Source organism: Danio rerio, chromosome 15, assembly GCF_049306965.1.
Source record: "Danio rerio strain Tuebingen ecotype United States chromosome 15, GRCz12tu, whole genome shotgun sequence".
NCBI classification, from domain to species: domain Eukaryota; kingdom Metazoa; phylum Chordata; class Actinopteri; order Cypriniformes; family Danionidae; genus Danio; species Danio rerio.
Window position 1 is genome coordinate 19,625,304 of NC_133190.1, and position 21,108 is coordinate 19,646,411.

At 41.8% G+C, this 21,108-nt stretch overlaps 2 protein-coding genes across 9 annotated transcripts in view; one reads left to right on the forward strand and one right to left on the reverse strand.

Annotated features, from left to right (window-relative positions):
* LOC103908820 (uncharacterized) overlaps nt 1-21,108 on the forward strand; it is a 52,190-nt gene that overhangs the window by 15,361 nt on the left and 15,721 nt on the right. For 3 of the 6 annotated variants that reach the window (XR_012390732.1, XR_012390731.1, XM_073923510.1), the window contains exons 1-2: nt 19,918-20,379; nt 20,628-20,726. The gene's annotated coding sequence lies outside the window, so the exon portion shown is untranslated. Of the gene's footprint in view, nt 1-19,914; nt 20,380-20,627; nt 20,727-21,108 lie in introns of those variants that run through there. The other 3 variants (XM_068213625.2, XR_012390733.1, XR_012390734.1) reach the window with 2 other exon arrangements.
* itgae.1 (integrin, alpha E, tandem duplicate 1) lies at nt 2,729-19,850 on the reverse strand. Of its 3 annotated transcripts, XM_002664585.7 has the most exons (16): nt 19,739-19,850; nt 19,453-19,555; nt 19,289-19,368; nt 18,834-18,904; nt 17,194-17,299; nt 17,037-17,108; nt 16,783-16,904; nt 16,548-16,699; nt 16,317-16,470; nt 8,248-8,392; nt 5,093-5,214; nt 4,859-5,010; nt 4,628-4,781; nt 3,999-4,143; nt 3,559-3,638; nt 2,729-3,491 (listed from the first exon to the last, which is right to left on the reverse strand). In XM_002664585.7, exons 1-15 carry the CDS (start codon nt 19,764-19,766, stop codon nt 3,601-3,603), a joined length of 1,644 nt encoding a protein of 547 aa, XP_002664631.3. In that variant the 5' UTR covers nt 19,767-19,850; the 3' UTR covers nt 2,729-3,491; nt 3,559-3,600. The 3 variants fall into 3 exon arrangements, 2 of the variants coding, with proteins under 2 accessions (XP_002664631.3, XP_068069795.1); XM_068213694.1 differs by lacking the exon at nt 3,559-3,638; XR_012390728.1 differs by lacking the exons at nt 2,729-3,491; nt 3,559-3,638; nt 3,999-4,143; ... (2 more) ...; nt 5,093-5,214; nt 8,248-8,392 and adding an exon at nt 10,124-10,218 and having other exon boundaries at nt 16,035-16,470.

Consider the following 21,108-nt stretch of genomic DNA (forward strand, 5'->3'; position numbering starts at 1 on the left):
ACACGAATGTCAGTTGCCTGCCTATCGACCCTATAAGCCTGTGATTCATGTGATTTCATGCACCAGTGCATACTGTATGTTTGTTAATAAACTGTGTTTAATAACGTACAGCAAATGGATCCCTCTGTGTCAGCCTCCTGGTTACAGTAGAATAACAGACATTAAATTACAGAAATTTACTGTAAAATAATGGTCGGTAAATTACAGAAACTTACCGTAGAATAATGGACATTTACTTACAGAAATTTACCATGGAATAACCGACGTTAAACTACAGAAATTTGCTGTAGAATAACTGACATTAAATTCCAAAAATTTACCGTAGAATAATGGACGTTAACTTGCAGAAATTTACCATAGAATAACAGATGTTAAATGACAGAAATTTACCATAGAATAACAGATGTTAAAATACAGAAATTTACAGTAGAATAACAGGCGTTAAATTATCGAAATTTACCAGAGAATAGCGGTCGTTAAATTACAGAAATTTACCATAAAATAACAAACAGTAAGTTGCAAAAGTTTACTATAGAATAACGTACGTTAAACTAAAGAAATTTACTGTTGAATAACGTACATTAAATTACAGAAATTTACCATTATATAACGGCCGTAAAATTACAGAAATTTACTGTTGAATAACGTACATTAAATTACAGAAATTTACCATTATCTAATGGCCGTTAAATTACAGAAATTTACTGTTATATCAGGGTCGTTAAATTACAGAATTTTACCGTTATATAACAGTCGTTTAATTACAGAAATCTCCTTAAAGGGATGGTCCGCAATGTAATTTTAAGGCTTGGTTGTGTTTATAAGATGCAAAGCAATGTGTGTTCATGTTTTACCTGAAGGAAATTGCGTAATTTTTTCATATATCTCACTTTGATTATACACAGCTACTCAGCTAACATGAAAACGACTGTCATATTTCCTAGTTCCTCTAAAAGCCCCGCCCTTAAGTGACTCTGATTGGTCATCGTTATAATGTGCTGCGATTGGCAAATCGGGTCCACGTCATGCACGTAAAAGCACACGCTTTTCTGCTGTGTAAACCTCAGTCAACCTTCTGCCTGCTATCTATAATAAAATCTGACAAGTGTCTGTAACGAGTGAAAATGGGGTGCGGCTCCTTTAATAGCGTTTGCGTGTGCGTGTATGTGTGGTGTGAATGTTGTCTCCATCTGTGTCTGTGTTTGTGTATTTGTGTGTGTGTGTGTGTGTGTGTGTGAATGTGTGAACTTTCTGTAACAAGCGCATGTGCGTGGGACTTTCTTTTTCTCTAATGCTTGGATTAAGTTATTTTCTGTAATATATCGTGACAGAAGAATAAAGCACAAGATGTGGGACGCTACCTGTTTGAGCCTGGATTTATTTTTCTGCTGCTAGCACTGTATTTTTTTAACTCAATGCGTAACACAACGTCTTTCACGTGTATCCGGAATATGCACGTGTAACTAATATAAATCATCCACATATCTTTTGTGACTTCATTATCTGAGATGTGAAACGCATGGAAAAGCTGCCTGAAGACAATCAGTGCAGTCACGCACGCACACACATAAGAGTGTTGGTGGAGTGTGTGTATGTTTACAGCAGTTTGACTGATAAATATGAATTTGTAGCTAAATCGTTTGCCCGCAAAGCAGCATTTCCCATTGTTTACATCGTTGCTACAGCTTACCGTTAACGCTAGACTCTGTACATGTCATGATCAATTTTGAGGAGATTTTAGCCGAATCCAGCACTGAACTTGGTGAGATTCTGGAGATGTGTTTTGTCAAATCATGCTTGCTGTGTATTTTATAATTTTCTGGAACATAATTAATATTGAACACTAAGCACTTCTGTCTTTGTGTCGTGTCCTTTGGAAGCCCAAATACAGAAACAGACGAAGCTCTGTGGAAGCAGCAGTGTTTAGACGCATTTTTAGTGTCATCTCTCCTATAACGTTACAGCGCCTCTGGCCATGTCTCTTACCTGCTCGATTTGGATGCGCAGTAACGAACTTTTGTGATCTCACAGGGGGCGTAAGTATTTTTTGTAGTCCCCATAATTCGTTCATTGTAGGCTTTGCTAAGCTAACTCTGTCAAAATCAATGTCTCCCTTTGCATTGAACTTTGAGCATTTTACATTCAGAGTTGTTGTTGAGGTTCACACAGCTACATTACACATCAACTAAAGTTTAAAATATGATATCATAGTGGACAACCCTTTTAAATTTATATTTTTGGTAAGTTTCTGTCATTTCACGTCTATTATTTTATGGTAAATTTCTGCAATTTAGCGGCCGTTATTTTTTACAGTGTACTTGAAAACATGCAGATGTGTGTGAGAGCTGTTCACTCTTATAGATATGGGTTTTTAAATAATGTTTTTTTCTGTGAGGTCATTAAACACAATAAACAAGGAATCGCAACCTTTGTGCTTTGCTCGTATATAAAAAAATCAGCTTTTAAATTCTGTCAGTTTTGCTACAGAATAAAAAAAAGACAGTAAATGCTGCCATCTTACTATTAACATATCGTTTGATGAAAGATCATTGATGAAAGAAACTGTCATTAAAATCTCTGCATTCAGCTTGTAAATAACATTATAAACTTAGAGAAGCCATAATGTCCATAAATCAACTGGAAATGGTCCCTAGAAAACATTTTGCTTAATGAAATAATTGCATAGAAATGTTTTTTTTCTTCTCTATTTAGGAAATACACAAATACATCAGTGATGAAAGCCACTTTTATTAGAGCCACAATTTAAATGGGTAACACTTTACAATAAGGTTCATTAGTTAATGCATTTACTAACATGAACTAATCATGAACAACACATGTACAGCATTTATTAATCATAATTGAACATTTACTAATGCATTATTAACATCCAAGTCCATGCTTGTCAACATTAGTTAATGCACCACGAGTTAACATGAACTAACAATGAACAACTGTATTTTCATTAACTAACGTTAACTAACATGAACAAATACAGTAGCAAATGTATTGTTCATTGTTTGTTCCTGTTAGTAAATGCATTAATTAACATTAACTAATGAACCTTATTGTAAAGTGTGACCTTTTAAATGTTTATATTAAACACAAATGAGGTAAAAACAGAATGTTGCTATTTTAAAACTGCTATGTTATCTTACATTCAAAATGTTTATATAACCTGGTTAATAAAATCTATTCACAATTTTCTAAAAATATAAAAATATTAATTATATCAGTTTTTGTTACTGTTAAGCTGTACTTTAAGGAAAAAAATCTAAACATTCACAAGCTTGTCTCTGATTCGTGGACAGCCTGGAGTGTGGAGCAGAGCTGAATCTGATTTCTCTGGGTTAGGAGGCATAGGGTTAGGAGGCTCTAGGTCAGTAGGCACCAGTGGTTCAGGCAACCTTGGTGGGTCAGCAGGCTCTTGTGGCAGTGGCAAGCAGCGACATCGAAGATTCTTGCAGCTGTGGTTCTGGCAGTGGTGAAAGCTGTAAAAAGATACAATAAGAATGCAGTCTGGGAGGTCTGAGTAGTTGGCAATGTTCAAAAACTTACACATATGGTCCTCGAGGGTGTATGGCCCTTGGCTTAGATGCACTAGTTGATCTGCAGGACCGTTGTTGTGACAGAGTCTCCTGTAGTAAAGGGATGGTGACAACAAGGGTAGGATCCAAATGCAGTTTTAATCAAGTGTCAGGCAGGCAAGGTTCAATACAAGACCAAACAGTAATATACAGATAACCCAAATGGGTAAACATAGGGGTCGAGGCAGGTGGTCAAGCACATCGAAGTATAACAAGAGCTGAATGGAAACTAGTGTGTGACTGCAGGGCATGATGGGATATGTAGTTCTGTTCAGTGGCAGATGTGATGTGTAGAGTGTCCTCTAGTGTATCTGGAGAGAACTCTACTTGGTCAACATGACAAAGAGCCACAATGTATTCTTTTTCTGTGATACAAAGGGTACTATTCAGTGTAATGTGTACATTTCATACCTTCAGTTCCAATTATCTCTCTTTCCAGTGAGGACAGAATATCATTTAATGCGCCATAACTGGAAACACTATAATACTTTCCAGGATCTGCTATTTGCATCATCTCTTTGACTGCATTAGGTTTTTTCAGGATGCCATCGCCAACCTAAAGGTAACATGAGGATGTAAGTGTATGGAATTTATGATACATTTTTAATTACAATTGCAATTAACTACAAAATAGCTTAAAAGTGTTTAAGCAGGACTTGAATTGAACCAGAGTTATCTATGATTACAGATGACCTTTTTGCAGTTGTTGCTCCAACATTGAATGTAAAATTAGTATTATCCAATACAATCTCAATACAATTCGTAACTACTGATGTAGTGGCTAGAATTTAAATTTGTGCAATCTCTTTCCTACATTTTAGTCAGACTGCTCATCCCCAATGACAGTTTGGTTTGGGTGTGGAGTTTAGGGACAGGCCTTCTTTTAAAAATTTTACATTTTTATCTTACTGAAATTGTATAAATTTGTATAAATTTTCCTATTTTTCGACAATACATAAAACAGTTATGTTTTTCTCTTGATGTTTTCAGGCTGGATTAACTTAAATTACTCTTAACTTGGCAGTATATGGGACACTTACCCCTATGGAGTAGCGAGTGACACCTTTCATTTGGGGCTTGTTCAAAACTTCATCAAGAGTCATAGGGTCTTCCAGAATCTCTCCATCAGACAAGACGATTATTATTTTTGCAGTGTTATTTTTTGATCCCTTCTCAGGGATGAAGATATCTGTGCTGTAATCAACCACAACATTGTAAAATCACACCATTAAGTCATCTCCAAATGCTGTAAAAATTGTTTGTAGACTCACAGGACGTGATTGATGGCAGAGGCCGTCTTTGTGAGATTGTAAATTTGCTTTATTTGTTTGACCTTTAGCAAGGATCCCGCGCGATCCTCATTGTCTAGTAACAAGAGTTCAGTTCTGATCAAACTACCGTATTGCACTATTGCAAAATTACACTGCAGAGAGAAGAGGGGTTAATGTAAAGTTAATATCAATTGAATTGTATTTTGTGCCATGATTTTTTTTCTTTATACTTGCATCGAAACATGTTTTCCAAACATTGGACATGACATTGTAGATAAAGTCTTTCGCTTTCTGAAAGTCATCATCTTGAATGCTGCCAGAGCCATCCAGAACGAAAGCAATCTCTGTCCCAGGATCTAAGAAAGATGTTTTGAAACTTTAGTACTGAAACTAATAATATACAGTATATATATCTTTGCCCACATACTGTTCCGCAACAAGCAAAGGACACTCTACAGTTTAACAAATATTGCTGCTGTTACACAACATAATGTACCTTTCAGGGTTTTTTTAGTGGAGAATGTAGTGGTTTAGGTTGCAATTATGCAGTTTATTTCTAAGGATAGTGCCTATTTTTGATATTTTTAATTTCTGAGAGACACTCCGTTGGCGCCAGGCCATTCGCGTGTCATTGAGTGGAGCAAAGACGGTTGACATTGTTCATCCACAAGATTATGATAGAGACAGCATAATAAGCCCTTAGAAGAAAAAACTACATAATTTCTAACTACAGCTGATCAAATCATTATTAAACAGGTAAGTGAAACTCTATGTCGATCTTTCTCTTTTGTATGTTGTAGTGCTGCATTTAAAACTTGTTAATTGTAGTGTATTGAGCGTGAGATGGGACTTGCATATCAGGAATCTGTATGTATTTTGCATTGGCCACTCTTTGTATAACCTTGAGTTACTTTTTGGTTGGCCTACTGTTTGTTTCTAATGAGTCTTCCGTTTTCTTTAGCTCAGTAAAAAAAAAAAGAAAGAAGAAATGCCCTCGTGTTCCTTTTCGCAAACACAACAGTAATCTGTTAGTGTTTGATTTGTTTTTTTTCAGGGATAAATATTGTGATATCCTGCTTTCAACAGAGAAATACTGAGAAAGTTCCTCGTATAAAAGAATTTTGAGACTCTTGTGTTTGATTTTCTTTTTTGTACACATGATTACACCGTCAAATACTGTTGTGTAAATGTTATATCACAGTCGCAGCAATGCTATGTAGCAGTATATTGTCAATGGGGGACACTAAGGTACTCGGCCTGCAGCCTTGAGCCATCGCACACCTCCTGCCAATGCTGATTTACAGCCACATCGCACCGCTACAAGTGTGATACTGCTCAAATATATAAATATATATATGACAGAAATGCAAATTAGTCATCCTGGCTCATTCTGACACATTTTATGTTCTTTCCTCTCCATAAATTATTAATGCACATTATCAGGCAGGCAAGGTTCAATACAAGAACAAACAGTAATATGCAGATAATCCAAATGAGTAAATAGCCGCGTTTTCACTATCACGTCTAAAGCGAGCAAGCCAGAGCCAGTCGCGTTTCCACTGTCACTTCCGGGGCCTGATCGGGCCAAAACGGGGCTTTCTCGGGGCCAGCGGCCAGCCTATTTCGGCCCGCCGAATACCTTGGGCCAAAGAGGGCCAGCTGGGGCTTCGGGGCGGAGTGAAAAGACAGGCGGAGTTTGCCCGAGTCTGTTAAAGATGGCGTGCCATCATTACACTAGTATTCCTATCGCACACGACTACATGCGGCAAACAAATAAATTAATAAGGGAAAGAAAACATATAGCTGGTCAGCTTTAGACAATTTAGGATGCTTGACAGCTCTGTTGATGCCTTGACCAGCTTTTTTCTTTTTAACTTTATTTTGGAGATAATAAACAATATGAATACAACATTAAACTTTTACAAAAGTGTCCACTTTTAGTGGCTTAAAACAATAGTGTCATATCTCGATAAAATAGCCTAAGCTAGCCTATATTGAATTAGTTTAAAGAATTACAAATATCGGACATTAAAAAATTACATTAAATAAATCCACCAATATAAAACAAACAAAAGCTAGCTATAACAATGTAGGTAAATACAATACATAAATTAAACCGTTTTAAGCCATATATAACTTTAATTTTAAAAAGACCTAGCCTAATAAAATTTAGCCATATTTGTTGCGCTCAGCAGCTATTCACTAAAGCTCTTCATTTAAAGTTTCATTTATAAATTTGACCACATCATATAAAAACATAAACACTTGTTTGAGGATATAGAACACATTTTGTGTTCGGACTTTTCCCAGATGCGTTTAAAGCGGCACTGCGCAGGACTGAGTGACAGAAAAAAAGGTAGGCTAGATTATGCTTTTACACTCCCCAAAAAGGCTCTGTTTGCACGATTGGATTAATATCATCGTATCCAAATACTTTATAAATAATATTTTAAACCTTCGCTGGTGTTTATTGTTTTTAGAAAATATCTAAAATCTTTTTTTTTTTCAGATTGCTCTTATCTGCTGAATCACTTAACACAACGTCTATCAAAACAAGGATGTTATAAAATACACTTCATACCGAGTTATCACCGGAGAATTTCTGTGGCTTTATATTATGGATGGTGCGCTCACTGTGCTGGGTCCCTCCGTTAGTGTCGAGACTACTTGATGCACGATACCAACAGTCGTTCAGTGAGTAAACAACTATAATGAATGGAAATACACAGACCTGTGCGTATAGACATATAATGTAATGCTGTACAGTAACATGTAATTTGTTTGTTTCAGTTGTCTTAATTTTAATGGTTTCCTGATGATTCGATGGTCTGCTTTATCTGTCTGATTCCTGCTGAAGAGGGCGGGTTGTGTGACGTTTTGATTCGGGGGATGTTCTGGGGGCGGGGTTTGCATGACGTGATGCTACTAGCCTGACAGTGGAAACGCGACATGATTTCGGCCTCACTACTCAACCGTCCGAGCGATTGGCCCGCCCCGGCCCGATAAAAGCCCTGGCTCACACTAGCCCAACAGTGGAAATGCGGCTAATGTAGTAACATGCATAGTGGTTGAGGCAGGTAGCAAAACAAGAATAAACATTAAACAAAGAAATGGTCAAAAACGGCAAGGCAAGTTTTGTAAAGCTGAAGTATACCATAACTCAGCACTGTGTGTGTGTATGTGTGTGTGTGTGTGTGTGTGTGTGTAATCAAGTGTGTAATCAGTGTGTGACTACATGGCATGATGGGATATGTAGTTCTGTTCAGTGGCAGATGTAATGTGTAGAGTGCCCTCTAGTCTTGGTCACCTTGACAAAGAGCCACTACGTATTCTTCTTTTTCTGTGACAAAGGGCTCTGTGACATTCAGTGTAATGTGTAAATTCTGTACCTTTAGTTCCAATTATCCCTCTTTCCAGCGAGGACACAATATCGTTTAATGCCCTATAACTGGAAACATTATAATACTTTCCAGGATCTGCTATTTGCATCATCTCTTCGGTTGCATCAAGGTTTTTCAGGATGCCATCGCCAACCTAAAGGTAACATGAGGTTGTTTCAAGTATATGGAAGTTCTACAGTTGCAATTAATTACAAAATAGCTTATGAGTGTTTAGCCTTATAAAGCCGCAGGTATCACATTTGATACACGAGTTTCTAAGACCTATATAATACCAACCTGATCTTTGATTCTTTGTTTAGAAACCTGTTGTATATGATTTGATACTTGTATTCTCTCCCCTTCTGGATTTTCATGACACCGCAGGCCATGGAAGGGATTTTTTATCTTTTCAAAATGGCTACTTTCATTGAATTAGATGCTTTTAAGCTAAAAACTATTTGCTAATTTCAAGTTGTTATAGTAAAAATAAAATGTATATTGTTTCTAATTTTATTAAATAAAGGCTTTCTTGATTGAAACAAAGCATAATTACTTAATAATTAATTTATTTTGTTGCAAACAAATTGTGTTAAAAACGTATCAAATTTAATACAACAGGTATAAAAGCAGCTTTATTTCTGAACAGTCATGTCACGTTTTTGTAATGTAATCAATATAATGCCTACTGCAATGCAAATACAATGTTTTTGGATGATTAAATTTAATATAATAAGTGACATACATTGTGGGCATTTTTACAATAATTTATAATTAATAAACTATATGATCAATTTTGTGTATTTTTAGAAAAAATAGAGGAAGATTACAGATGGTAGAAAAATTAAAGTGTCTTGAAAATGTCATCAGCATAATAGTCTATGGCAATTAAAGTGACAGAGAGAAGTTAGGGGGACTCCTCGGACGATGCATGATGATGGTCATTCAGACAGCAGTGATGAGGAAGATTATCAAGAAGAAAGTGTTGTCTAGACAAGCACAGAAGTAAAGGTCCCAACTACACAAACACATTACACAGTCAAGAATAGAGATGGAAAAAATACAATATCATGGTAAATTTGTTGAGTTCATTGCATCTGCTGAGGAAGGCACAGAGGACTCATACCGACTGCTTTCTGACTGTGTCCTGTGTTTGTATTGTTGGGACCTCATCTTTTTTTTTGGACTAAACTTTTTTCCTGATAATCTTTCTCATCACAGCTGTCTGAAAGCCCCTTATTATGCATGGTCTGAGGACTCCATCCCTCCTCAACACCTATCTGCTCTATAGCACTTTATTTGCCATCTATTATTATGGACTCTGGACTCAGTATTGTAATAGTTTGCCACTGACGAAATGCTACAGGACACTGGAGAACAAATAAACCTGTACAGTATATTCAAAGATGGCAAGTCTATAAACACTGATGCCAAAGAGATTGAGAAATTCCTAGGCATGTACATGAACATGCACCCCATAAAAGGTCAAGCTGTGGTGTGCCTTTTAATGTTAGAAGGCATGATCCTTATCATTTTCCAACATAGAGAAACCTGATAGAGATTAAAAAAAAAACTGCACCAGCAATGACTTCTCAGTTCTGTGTACTGTGTAAATGTAAAGTGCATCTTTGCCTGAACAAGAGATGAAACTACTAGTACGCCTACCACAAAGTGAAATAACAAAAAGTAAAATGCTTAATGTAACAACAAATAATGAGATAAACTGTCTGAAATGATCTCTTTTGTCAAAATGTTAAAAGCAAAATAATTTTTTTGTAATTAAAATTATTATTGTTTTGAACAAAAAGTTGCACAAATACCCAATGTGTCAAATTTGATACAAAATAAATATCATGAAAAAATGTATATGGCAATTTTTTTTTTGTTTAATAAACATTCAAGTTCCAGAAAATTCAAATTTTCTGACTGTTTTTTATATGTCAAGTCTTACAGGAGTGAACGTTTGAGGTTACAGAAGTAACCCTTCGTTCCCCGAGGAGGGGAACGGAAGTGCTATAAAGTGGACTTGATCTTGGAAAATCCACGTATGGGAGGATTCGGTTCAGAAGCCGCTTGTCTGAAAGAGTATTGAACAGGCCAATGAAAGCAATGAATTTGAAGCGTAAGCTTGCGCAGGTGTGCTTCATTGGCAATTATCCCAGCATATAAGCACACCTGGAGCGAGTAAACGCCATCCTTTTAAGCTGAAGAGACTTTCTAACAGCTAAGGGACAGTCATTATGGGGACGGAGTATAGCACTTCTGTTCCCCTTCTTGGGGAACGAAGGGTTACTTCTGTAACCTCAAACGTTCCCTTTCGGTTGGGGAACTTCAGTGCTATAAATTGGATTTGATCTTGGAAAATCCACGTATGGGATAAATATGGAAAACGCCATAATGACTGCACCTTACCAATGCCCCCGATAAGGGGATAGTCAAACAAGCGTGACGCACCCCCATCATGGGGGGCGCGGTCCTCCAACGTGTCCCTGGCCCTAACTTATCCCACTTCAACCGAAGTTTTACGGATTTGGATATATTTTTTGGGAAGTCGCGAGCGTCTAGATAATTCTGGGAAATACAACAGTACGTTGGGAAGCGTGCAATCCTGATAGGGTGGACGCTGCGGAGGCCATCCGCTACCCAAGGGGGGAATAGATGGCAGAATTTACATATGGACTAGCCCTAAGAAGGGGGAGTATGCATAGTAAAAAGTGGTTAGCGGAGAGGGAAGACATGAGTCCACCCAGAGGGGGGAATTAACCATGGAGGAATAAGCATATGGGATCGTCTAGTGGGGATCACGCATAGCAGGCACCTATACCCAAAACGCGGGCTGACCAGCGGGCAGACCAACAACGTAGTGGGCCAGCAAGTGACTCCTCCGCTGAGTCAGTGCTGGGGGCCACGGAGGAATCTGCAGGGCTCACCTGACGGGTAACTTTACTGACAGATAAAAAGGCGCATGTATCTCTGTGTTAGGGAGAATTACGCAGCAAGCGTGTTTCAACACCCTACCGAGTTGTTTCCTCAATCATCAAAGGGTTACCTAATACCCTTGAGGAAACCGGCTCCACTCGCAGATTGTAAAACCTTGCAAATGTGTTGGGTGTCGCCCAGCCCGCAGCTCTACAGATGTCTGTTGGAGAGGCGCCGCGTGTACGCGTCCAAGAGGATGCGATGCTCTGAGTGGAGTGCGCACGCACTCTCGGGGGATGCGGCTCACCTCGGCTCTGATAAGCGAGAGAATGCTATTCCCAATCCTGTGGGAAAACTTAATTTCGATACGGCACTTCCCTGCTGCCACCGTCACAACAGACGAAGAGCTGCTAAACTCTGAGTGCGGTCCGAATAATACGCAAGGCGCAAACTGGACAATAAAGAAAGGGCTGGGACTGCCTCCTCCGGGGGCAGCGCTTGCAGGCTCACTACCTGGTATTAAAACGGAGTGGTAGGAACCTTGGGCACATATCGCGGGCGGGGTCTCAGGAGGTGAGAGAAAGCCAGCCCAATTACAGGCACGAGTCACTGACCGAAAAAATGCCTCCGGGTCCCCGACCCTCTAATCGATATCAATGCGACCAGCAGAGCTGTCTTCAGGGACAGAAAGAAACTGAGTCGAGGATCGAAGGGATCTGACGCGGCTCGTGTAACGAGGGCGAGATCCTAAGAGGGCATGAGAGGGGGCGGGGTGGATTAATTCGCCTAGCTCCCCTGAGGAACCGGATGATGAGGTTATGCGTTCCCACAGTGCTGCCAGCCACCGCGTCTGATCTGGCAAATTATGGGGGTCTTCTCAGCGAGAGACACACCATTCAGTGAATAGACTCCACTTCAGGGCATAGGCACGCTCGGGGAGGGGGCTCTAGCCCAAGTGACAGTATTACTCACCGCAATCGGAGGTTACTTAAGTCTTCCTCGCGTCTAAGGACCTCCAAAGATCGGCAAGGGTGCCAGATGGTGCCCTGTCCCTGAGAGAGTAGATGCTCTCTCGAATGGAACTGCCAGGGGAGGGCTATCGCGAGGAGGGAGAGCTCTGACATCCAGGTTCGGTTGAGCCAGAGGGGCGCAACCAGCAACCTGTTCCTCGTCCTCCCTGACCTTGCACAGTAACTGCGCGAGCAGGCTCACTGGGCGAAACGTGTATTTGCGCATGCCCCGAGGCCAGCTGTAAGCCAGTGCATCCATGCCGAGAGCACTCGGTTAGGGAAAAGAACAGCTGGCAATGAGCGATCTCGGGGGAAGCAACAGATTGATCTTGGCTTCCCCGAATCATGCCCATATCAGCTGAACAGACTCGGGGTGGAGTCTCCATTCTCCAGGATGTAAGGCTGCCGTGAGAGCGCATCGGCTGCACGGTTGAGCTTGCCTGAATATGAATGGCGTGCAGCAATATCAGCCGCGGATGACTCCAGAGGAGCTGAGACATGCGGCGAGAGCGCATACCCCCCATACGGTTGATATACGCCGCCGCCACCGTACTGTCCATCCTGACCAGCACGTGTTGCCGCTCTAGCACCGCAAAAAAATGGGAAGAGCGAGTAACACTGCCAACAGCTCCAGGCAATATGCCAATTCAACTGAGTCCCTTTCCACAGGTCCGCAGCTGCTTGCCCGCAGCACAAAGTCCCACAGCCCGTGTTGGAAGCATCTGTTGAAACGACAACAAGACTGGACGCCTATCCTAGAGGCACTCAGGCCTGTAGGAACAAGGGGTCGCTCAAGGCTGAGGGCGCGGCGACACAGCGCAGTAACAGAGACTCGGTGTGCGCGCGCGTGCCATGGGTCTCGATCGTGCAGCCAGTGCTGAAGTGGTCTCATATAGAGTTATCCGAGCGGCGTGAAGCGGATGCCATATGCCCCAGGAGCCTCTGAAATAGTTTCAGTGGGACCACTATTTTACTGTCGAGCTCTCTCAGACAGTACAGCATCAGCTGAGCGCTCTCTCCGGAGAGGCGCACTGCCATGGTGACCGAGTCCAGCTCCAGCCCGAGAGAAGAGATCCTCTGCACGGGGGCGAGTTTGCTTTTTTCTCGGTTGACCTGAAACCCCAACAGGTGGAAGTGCCGGAGCACTTTGTCTCTGTGCATAATCAATTGCTCCAAGAGTGGGCAAAAATCAGCCAGTCGTCAAGAAAATTGAGTATGCGGATGCGAAGGGGCGCTAAGGCACCCTCCGCGGGCTTGGTGAGGACCCGTGGAGACAGAGAGTCCGAAGGGGAGGACTTTGTATTGCCAAGCTCGACCTTCAAACGCAAACCGCAGAAACTGACAGTGGCGAGGAAGAGTGGAGACATGGAAATACGCATCCATCAGGTCTAATGCTGCAGAGGATGCGCTTCTGCGTGAGCATTCTGAAGGGCAGCTTGTGCAGACAGCGGTTCAAAACGCGCAGATCTAGGATTGGCCGTGACCCACCACGCTTTTGGGCACGATGAAGTGTGGGCTGTAAAACCCACTCTCCATCTCGGCTGGAGGGAGCGGCTCGATTGCATCCTTCGCCAGGAGGACAGCAATCTCCTCTCACAAGACAGGGGCGGACAGGGGGCTGACCCTGGTTAATACACACCTGTGACTTGGGGGGCTGTTTCACGAACTGAATTGCATAGCTGAGTCTGATTGTGTGTATGAGCCACCGCGAAGTGCTGGCCCACGCTAACCAGGCAGGCAGAGCTCTCGCTAATGGACTCATTGCTACAATCGCTGACGTACCAGCAGTGGGGCAGCGCGAAGTGGGTGTGCTGATCCGGGAAGCGCGTGGGCCCCAGGAAGAGCTGGAGGTGAGAGATTTGCTCTCACTCCGCACCCGAGCTCCAGAGGGGAGGCTCGAGGGGTGGGAGAAAGGAGACCGTCCTCCCAGCGCTCGTGAGCCACTGGCGAAACGCACCGAACCTGCAAGCTAGAAAGCATAGCGTCCCAGACTGGCGGATTTTGGGCTGTCACATCTGGGGAAGTGGAAAAGTGCTCTTTCATGATGTTTTCATGGCAGTAAAAAGTGCCGTTGGAAATGGGGCCCCGCCCTCCAGCGGGGAAAGAGCAAGTTCCCTCTTCTTCAGATGGCCTGTAACAGGGACGCTTCGCGGTCCGTTGCCGGACTTAGCGGCGTTCTGGGCAGGGGGGGCTGCCTGCTTCCGAGGTGCTTGACGCGCTCACTTCGGACCCGCCAATAAGACATCACCCATCAGACTGCTCTCTCACCGCCTCGAATTCCTGGGTGAATTCACAGACGGTGTCGCCGAACATGCCAGCTTGGGATATGGGGTCATGGGCAGACTTTGTCGACTTCGCGCATATCAGCCAGGAGTGGCGCTCCTGGATCTCGAGTGTGGATATCGTCCTCCCCAACGCACCCGCAGCGGACTTAGTAGTCCGAAGAGCTTAATTGGCTGCGGTGCGAAGCTCATAAGCCTGGGTTGGACCCACCCTCGTGCAGCTCGGCCAGCGCCTGCGCCTGGTAGTGCTGGTAGGTGGCTATAGCATTCAAGGTGGAAGCAGCCAGGCCCGCAGCCTTGTAAGCTCTAGCTCCAAGGGAGGCAGATAACTCACAGGCTTTGGATGGGAGACAAGGCGGACCCCGGCAAGAAGAGGTGCCGCGCGGATTGACCTCCATCGCGCACTCAACCTGAGGAATCGCCACATACCCCCTGGCTGTTCCACCGTCATGAGTGGTGAGGGTGGAGGGACACACAGCACGAGCAGAAAAAAGTGCTTTTTAAGACCGCGTGAGCCTACTGTGCCCCTCCAGAAAGAAGGGAACGCCCCTCTAGTCGGTCTGGCCACGGAACTGGGGGATAAACCATCTCCAACCCACGGCCGAAGCAGCCCGGGAAAGCATGGCTAACATGTCCATTTCAGGATCCGTTTTGACAGCGCTCACCTGCCTGGAGGGGGCGAGCGGGTCTGGATCATCATCGGACAGTGAAAGCCCACCCTCCGATGCCGCGGTGGATGTCTGGTCTCTGGTGTCATCGAGCGTAAGGGCTACCATCTGTAAGACGGATCGATTCCCCCGCCCGAAGCTTGGATGGAGCGCTTGGAGGAGCGGGAGGTCCGCAAGCCAGTGGGCAACGGATTATCTCTCGCTGAACCCTCAGATCTGCCCGAGTGCCCTCTGCAGAGCAGGGGACACCTGGGGTGGTTTGCCCTTTTGCTAAGGCTAGCCGTGATCTTTACTGCGCAACAGTCATGGCATCGGAATGACGACATGAACTGCCCACGAGCAGCGCATTAACATGCTGGACCCCCCAGGCATGCAACGCAGTGCCCGTGCCCATCATCTGAGGACAGGAAACCACCGCATCCAGAAACGCACAGTCGGAGCGCCATCCTGAAAAGGACGTGCTGCACGACTGTGTTGCTCTCTTTGTGAAGTTGCAACTTTTTACGCACCGTTCTGGAGGACCGGACCCAAAGAACGCCAGGCAAGGGAGAAACCCAGCTCGACCGTCTGCCGCTGTGTGCACACACTCTGGACCGGGAGAATGCTCTCGTTCGCTCGGAATCGCTGGATTACAGCAGGAGGAACCCTCATCGACTCGATCAGAAAGTCTCTGAAGTGAAAAGGATGGTGTTTGCTCGCTCCAGGTGTGCTTATATGCTGGGATAATTGGCATTGAAGCGCACCTGCGCAAGCTTACGCTTCAAATTCATTGCTTTCATTGGCCTGTTCAATACTCTTTCAGACAAGCGGCTTCTGAACCGAATCCTCCCATAAGTGGATTTTCCAAGATCAAATCCACTTTATAGCACTGAAGTTCCCCAACCGAAGGGGAACCAGAGTTATCTATGATTACAGATTACTTTTTTTGCAGTTGTTGCTCCAACATATGATGTAAAATTGGGATTATCCAATACAATCTCAATGCAATTTATAACTTTTGATGTTCATATGATCTCATAACATTTTAGTACAAACTGCTCATTCCCAATGACAGTTTGATATGGGTGTAGAATTTGGGTCAAGACTTCTTTTAAAAATAATACATTTTCATATTCATATTTTATAAAACAGTTATGTTTTCCATTGAGATCAGTCTGGATTATCTAAAATTATCTAAACTTTGCAGTAAATGGGACACTTACCCCTATGGAGTAGCGAGTGACACCTTTCATTTGGGGCTTGTTCAAAACTTCATCAAGAGTCATAGGGTCTCCCAGAATCTTTCCATCAGACAAGACGATTATTATTTTTGCAGAGTTATCTTTTGATCCATTCTCAGGGATGAAGATATCTGTGCTGTAATCAACCACAACATTGTAAAATCACACCATTAAGTCATCTCCAAATGCTGTAAAAATTGTTTGTAGACTCACAGGACGTGATTGATGGCAGAGGCCGTCTTTGTGAGATTGTAAATTTGCTTTATTTGTTTGACCTTTAGCAAGGATCCCACGCGATCCTCATTGTCTAGTAACGAGAGCTCAGTTCTGATCAAACTACCGTATTGCACTATTGCAAAATTACACTGCAGAGAGAAGAGGGGTTAATGTAAAGTTAATATCAATTGAATTGTATTTTGTGCCATGATTTTTTTTTCTTTATACTTGCATCGAAACATGTTTTCCAAACATTGGACATGACATTGTAGATGAAGTCTTTCGCTTTCTGAAAGTCATCATCTTGAATGCTGCCAGAACCATCCAGAACGAAAGCAATCTCTGTCCCAGGACCTAAGAAAGATGTAAATTAGCCATCCTGGCTTATTCTGGCACATTTTATGTTTTTTCCCTCCATACGTTATTAATTATCATGCATTATAAATAAATTCAACACTATCTACATTTTCCTTAAGACAGTCTCACCTTGATTGATCCTTCCACCTTGGTATTTGTTGTTGTTGTTGTTGTTGTTGTTGTTGTTGTTTTTGTTGTTGTCTTGAAAAAAGAGATTTAGGAATTTCAGGTATAAGATTTTATCTGGTTGAATGTGAAGACCCCATAGTAAATGCACCAAACATACCTAATTCAGCAGGATATAGTTTGACTTTTCCAGAAGGACTCACAAGTGTGCAAATTCCATTCAAATACTCAGTTCCTCTGTTCTCTGTTCTAACTTGATTACACATCTTAAAAGAGGAAAACAAACAAAAAGTCAATTACAGCATTTTCACTCGTCATTCACATTCATATTCAGCTAAAATAAATATTGCACAGAGGTTATTGAAGATTTTTTTAATGTTACTATCTCGCAGTGACCTACTGACTGTAACTGAAATTTAAAGAGGGGTCTGGTGCAGCTGTGAGCTGAGCTGCATGCAATGATTTAATACGCACAGCTTATGCTGCCTCCATACCTCTCACAGTGACTCTACCCGATCATTAGCTCCATTGATTGCATTGTGTCTAACATTGCATGTCTGAGACTGCGTAGCATGTGCAGCTGGCATGTGCAAGTCTGCACCCAGACACTATTGGAAAATTCATAAATGATCATTGCTTTATTTTAAGTGAAATTTTACAAACTAATTTGCTAGAAAGGCGAAGCGGTGGCGCAGTGGGTAGTGCTGTCGCCTTACAGCAAGAAGGTTTCTGGTTCAAGCCTCGGCTGGGTCAGTTGGCATTACTCTGTGGAGTTTGTATGTTCTCCCCATGTTCGCGTGGGTTTCCTCCAGGTCCAAAACCATGTGGTATAGTTAAATTGGGTAAGCCAAAATTGTCCGTAGTGTGTGTGCGTGTTTGTACGTGCGTGCTTGCGTGAATGAAAATGTATGGATGCTTCCCAGTGATGGGTTGCAGCTGGAAGGGCATCCGCTGCTTAAAACATATGCTGGTAAAGTTGGCAGTTCATTCCCAGATTAATAAAGGGACTAAGCCGAAGAGAAAATGAATGAATGATGTAAAGATCATCGACAAGCTAATCATATCATTATCAAATCAGTATAAGACCAAACCCTTAAAAATTGTCATGTATGGCTTAACCCATTGTCTCTCAATCACCAGCATCCCACCACCACCCAGTTGCTCCACCTTAATTTATGTGGGGGGAGAATTCTGATGTCAGGCTTGACACTGCGTTCTGACCACTCTCACTTTCTATCTTTCTCTCTCTCTCTCTCCCTCTCTATTTCCTGATGAGGAGAATAACACAACTAGGGTGTCCCTCCGAGCTCAAAGCCCTCTCCCCAGACAGCACACCAGATATTCCTAGTGGTGCCTTCACTATGGCTTCAAATGATGCCACGTTTGTAACTCTAAGCCTTGATGACCTTCTCATGATAGTCACGTCATCCTGAACAATTTCCCAACTTCTCAACAAATCAAAACTAATACAATTCCCCTAAAATAACAATTTCTAGTTATGTTTCACATTTTACAAACTAATTTTCCAACTTTCACAATGACAACTTTTACTATACTGTGAACAAAAACTGATACATTTTAGTCTGTCACATGTGTGAGGAGTAAACCACAGTTTTTTGGGGTTTTACTCTGAAAATGCTGTGCAACAGACACAAAATTTTGCAAACTATATCTGATTATGCATATATTAAGACTACTATTACTTCTCAGTTAGTAGCTAAACCTTTTAGTACTATAATCACATTGAGAATAAAGGAAATGTTGTCCAATCATATAAGACCTCCTAGTGTTTGTACATACCACAACATGTTGTTCCTGTGATGTCAGGCTAGCCACTGATGCTACTGGTCTCATGCCTTTTGGGTTCTCATCTTTAAAAGAGACATTTATGTAAAACATTTTTACAATTCTGCTTAAAAGGTTAGTTCACTCCAATTAGTTTTTATTCTGTCATTATTTAGTTTCTTTTTTCTGTTGAACAAAAAGGAAGAGATACTGAAGTATGTTTGAAAAAACAACCATTGAAATCCACAGCAGTTTTTTCAACATTCTTTAGTATATCTTTAATTGTGTTCAGCAGAAGAATTGAAAACTGTTTAGAACCAACTGAGTGTGAGTAAATGATGAGGTAATTAAATTTTTTTTTTGAAACATCTCTTTAATTCTGTAAATAAGTAATAACATTATATTAAAAAAATAACATTATATTTCTGCAAATGATCTGTTATAAAAAAAAAAGGCAAAGATAAACTTACCGTTAATGTTTACTTTGGTGCATTCATTGTCTAGAGTGCACTTGAAAAGTCTTCCATATGTTGGGGAGGGAACAAAAATTCTAGAACAGAACAAAGCAGTAACATGTTACAGAACACATCTAAAATAAAATTAAATAAAAAATTATATGTTTAGAATTACCAACCCATCTTTTGCCTGAATGATGGTTTGGCCAAAGAGTGGATCCTCATTTGTGAAATGTTTCACTGGAGATATTTGAATGTTAAACCCAGCTGCATTACACAGTACTGTAAAACACCAAATAATGAGTGGAAACACTACTCAGAACGAAGTTATTAAGATAAATTGAATTCATTATGATTTTAATTTTTTTTATCTTTTGCTTGAGTTTAAAACAAGCGCAACATGTTTTCAAACAATATTATAAACACAAATATACAGTATATTTAACACTGTAAATCAATACATACCCATCACAAATAGCAGTTTTCTGTACATTTTTGTGTAGATTGATCAATATCAATTTTCTTTAAAGAAAACACATTGACACATCGAGATACAAAGCAGCTTGTTTTGGTCTTGAGAAAGCAGAACAGCACTCATTTACTGCTGACTGTCAAACCCTCCCCCTTCACAAACTGCAGACACTGCATATTTTCTCTTGTGTAAAGCTGAACCCAGAGTAAGTAGATTATTATTCTGAATTTTAAAACATCTTTATTTTCAAAAACTGTATCAGTTCTGAAATAGGAGCCCTGGGAATAGTTCACCCAAATGTAAAAAGTAATTTTTCACTGTGAGAATCTCTTCACTGTGAGAGGCAGATCTGAGGATTACAGTGGGCGCTTATCGGTCGCCTCCAGGCCCATGGACCCTCCACTCCTCCACAGTGCGCCCTATCCAATCTTTGAGCGATTGTGCTGGTTCATCCTCTGGGATGGCCACACTTCCGCCCGATGACATCAAAGATCAGACACACATCAGAGCATCAGAGGCGAGCATCGGGGGCCAGCTACCACCCTCTGGGGTGCAAAGTGTGGTCACGCATCTGGAATCGGGCATAATGGCTGTGCTTCCCAGGGTGCGGAGGTTTCATCTTGGGGGCTAATATGTGAGTTGAAATCCTCCCAGTACCCCATCCTTTCTTTCCATGGGGTACACAGTGAGCTCATCCAGGAATGGAGGGCGATTTTTCTCAACCTGATCCTTGTGAACTTCATCTTCTGCAATGGAGAGGCTGCAAAAAGGAGAAGAGGAGGACTGTTCTTTCCCCTGTGGGGGGCTGGGGATTCCACCTGCAAATAGATGCAGTGTGCCATGTGTAGCTAATGTAACATGAGACTTTTTTTCTCTTTCCAGGTGTGAAGCCCAAGCGCTGCCAGCATGGGACGCGCTGCCTTCCAGTTTAGAATCCTTTCTCTCACACCTCCAGCCTTTCCGCAGGATCCTAGGAGGAAGGTAAGAGCCAATCTCTCACTTCAGCTCTTCCTCGGGATGCCGAATGGGTATTTCCAAACACCGTGAGGTCATGAGTTGTTTGCTCTCATTCACTCTCAATGGCACATAATATATGTAGGCAAACTAAAATCGACACCTGCAGAGAACAGAAAAAATACAACTGCAGTGTTAATATAACTGTTTAATATAATAATATAAATAATATAACTGCTAACTGTTAATATAACTGCTATCTTTTTTATTTGTATCAAGACTAAATATAATCAAAGAAGACATATACATATACAGAAATGGCATGACAATAATGGCACCCCAAATAGCCATAAATTGTTAATCAAACTACCTCTTATTAACTTTTGCCATTAATTTTATTAACAGAACA

What these genes read in the sequence shown, in the direction of transcription:
- itgae.1 (XM_068213694.1), bottom strand. Translation starts at nt 19,766, where the DNA reads ATGTACAGAAAACTGCTATTTGTGATGG. An exon ending in TTTGGAAAACATGTTTCGAT is followed by an intron (nt 16,700 to 16,782) that starts GCAAGTATAAAG and finishes TTCTCTCTGCAG; the next exon opens with TGTAATTTTGCAATAGTGCA. An exon ending in AGAGATAATTGGAACTGAAG is followed by an intron (nt 3,492 to 3,998) that starts GTATGAAATGTA and finishes ATCTTTTTACAG; the next exon opens with CTTTCACCACTGCCAGAACC.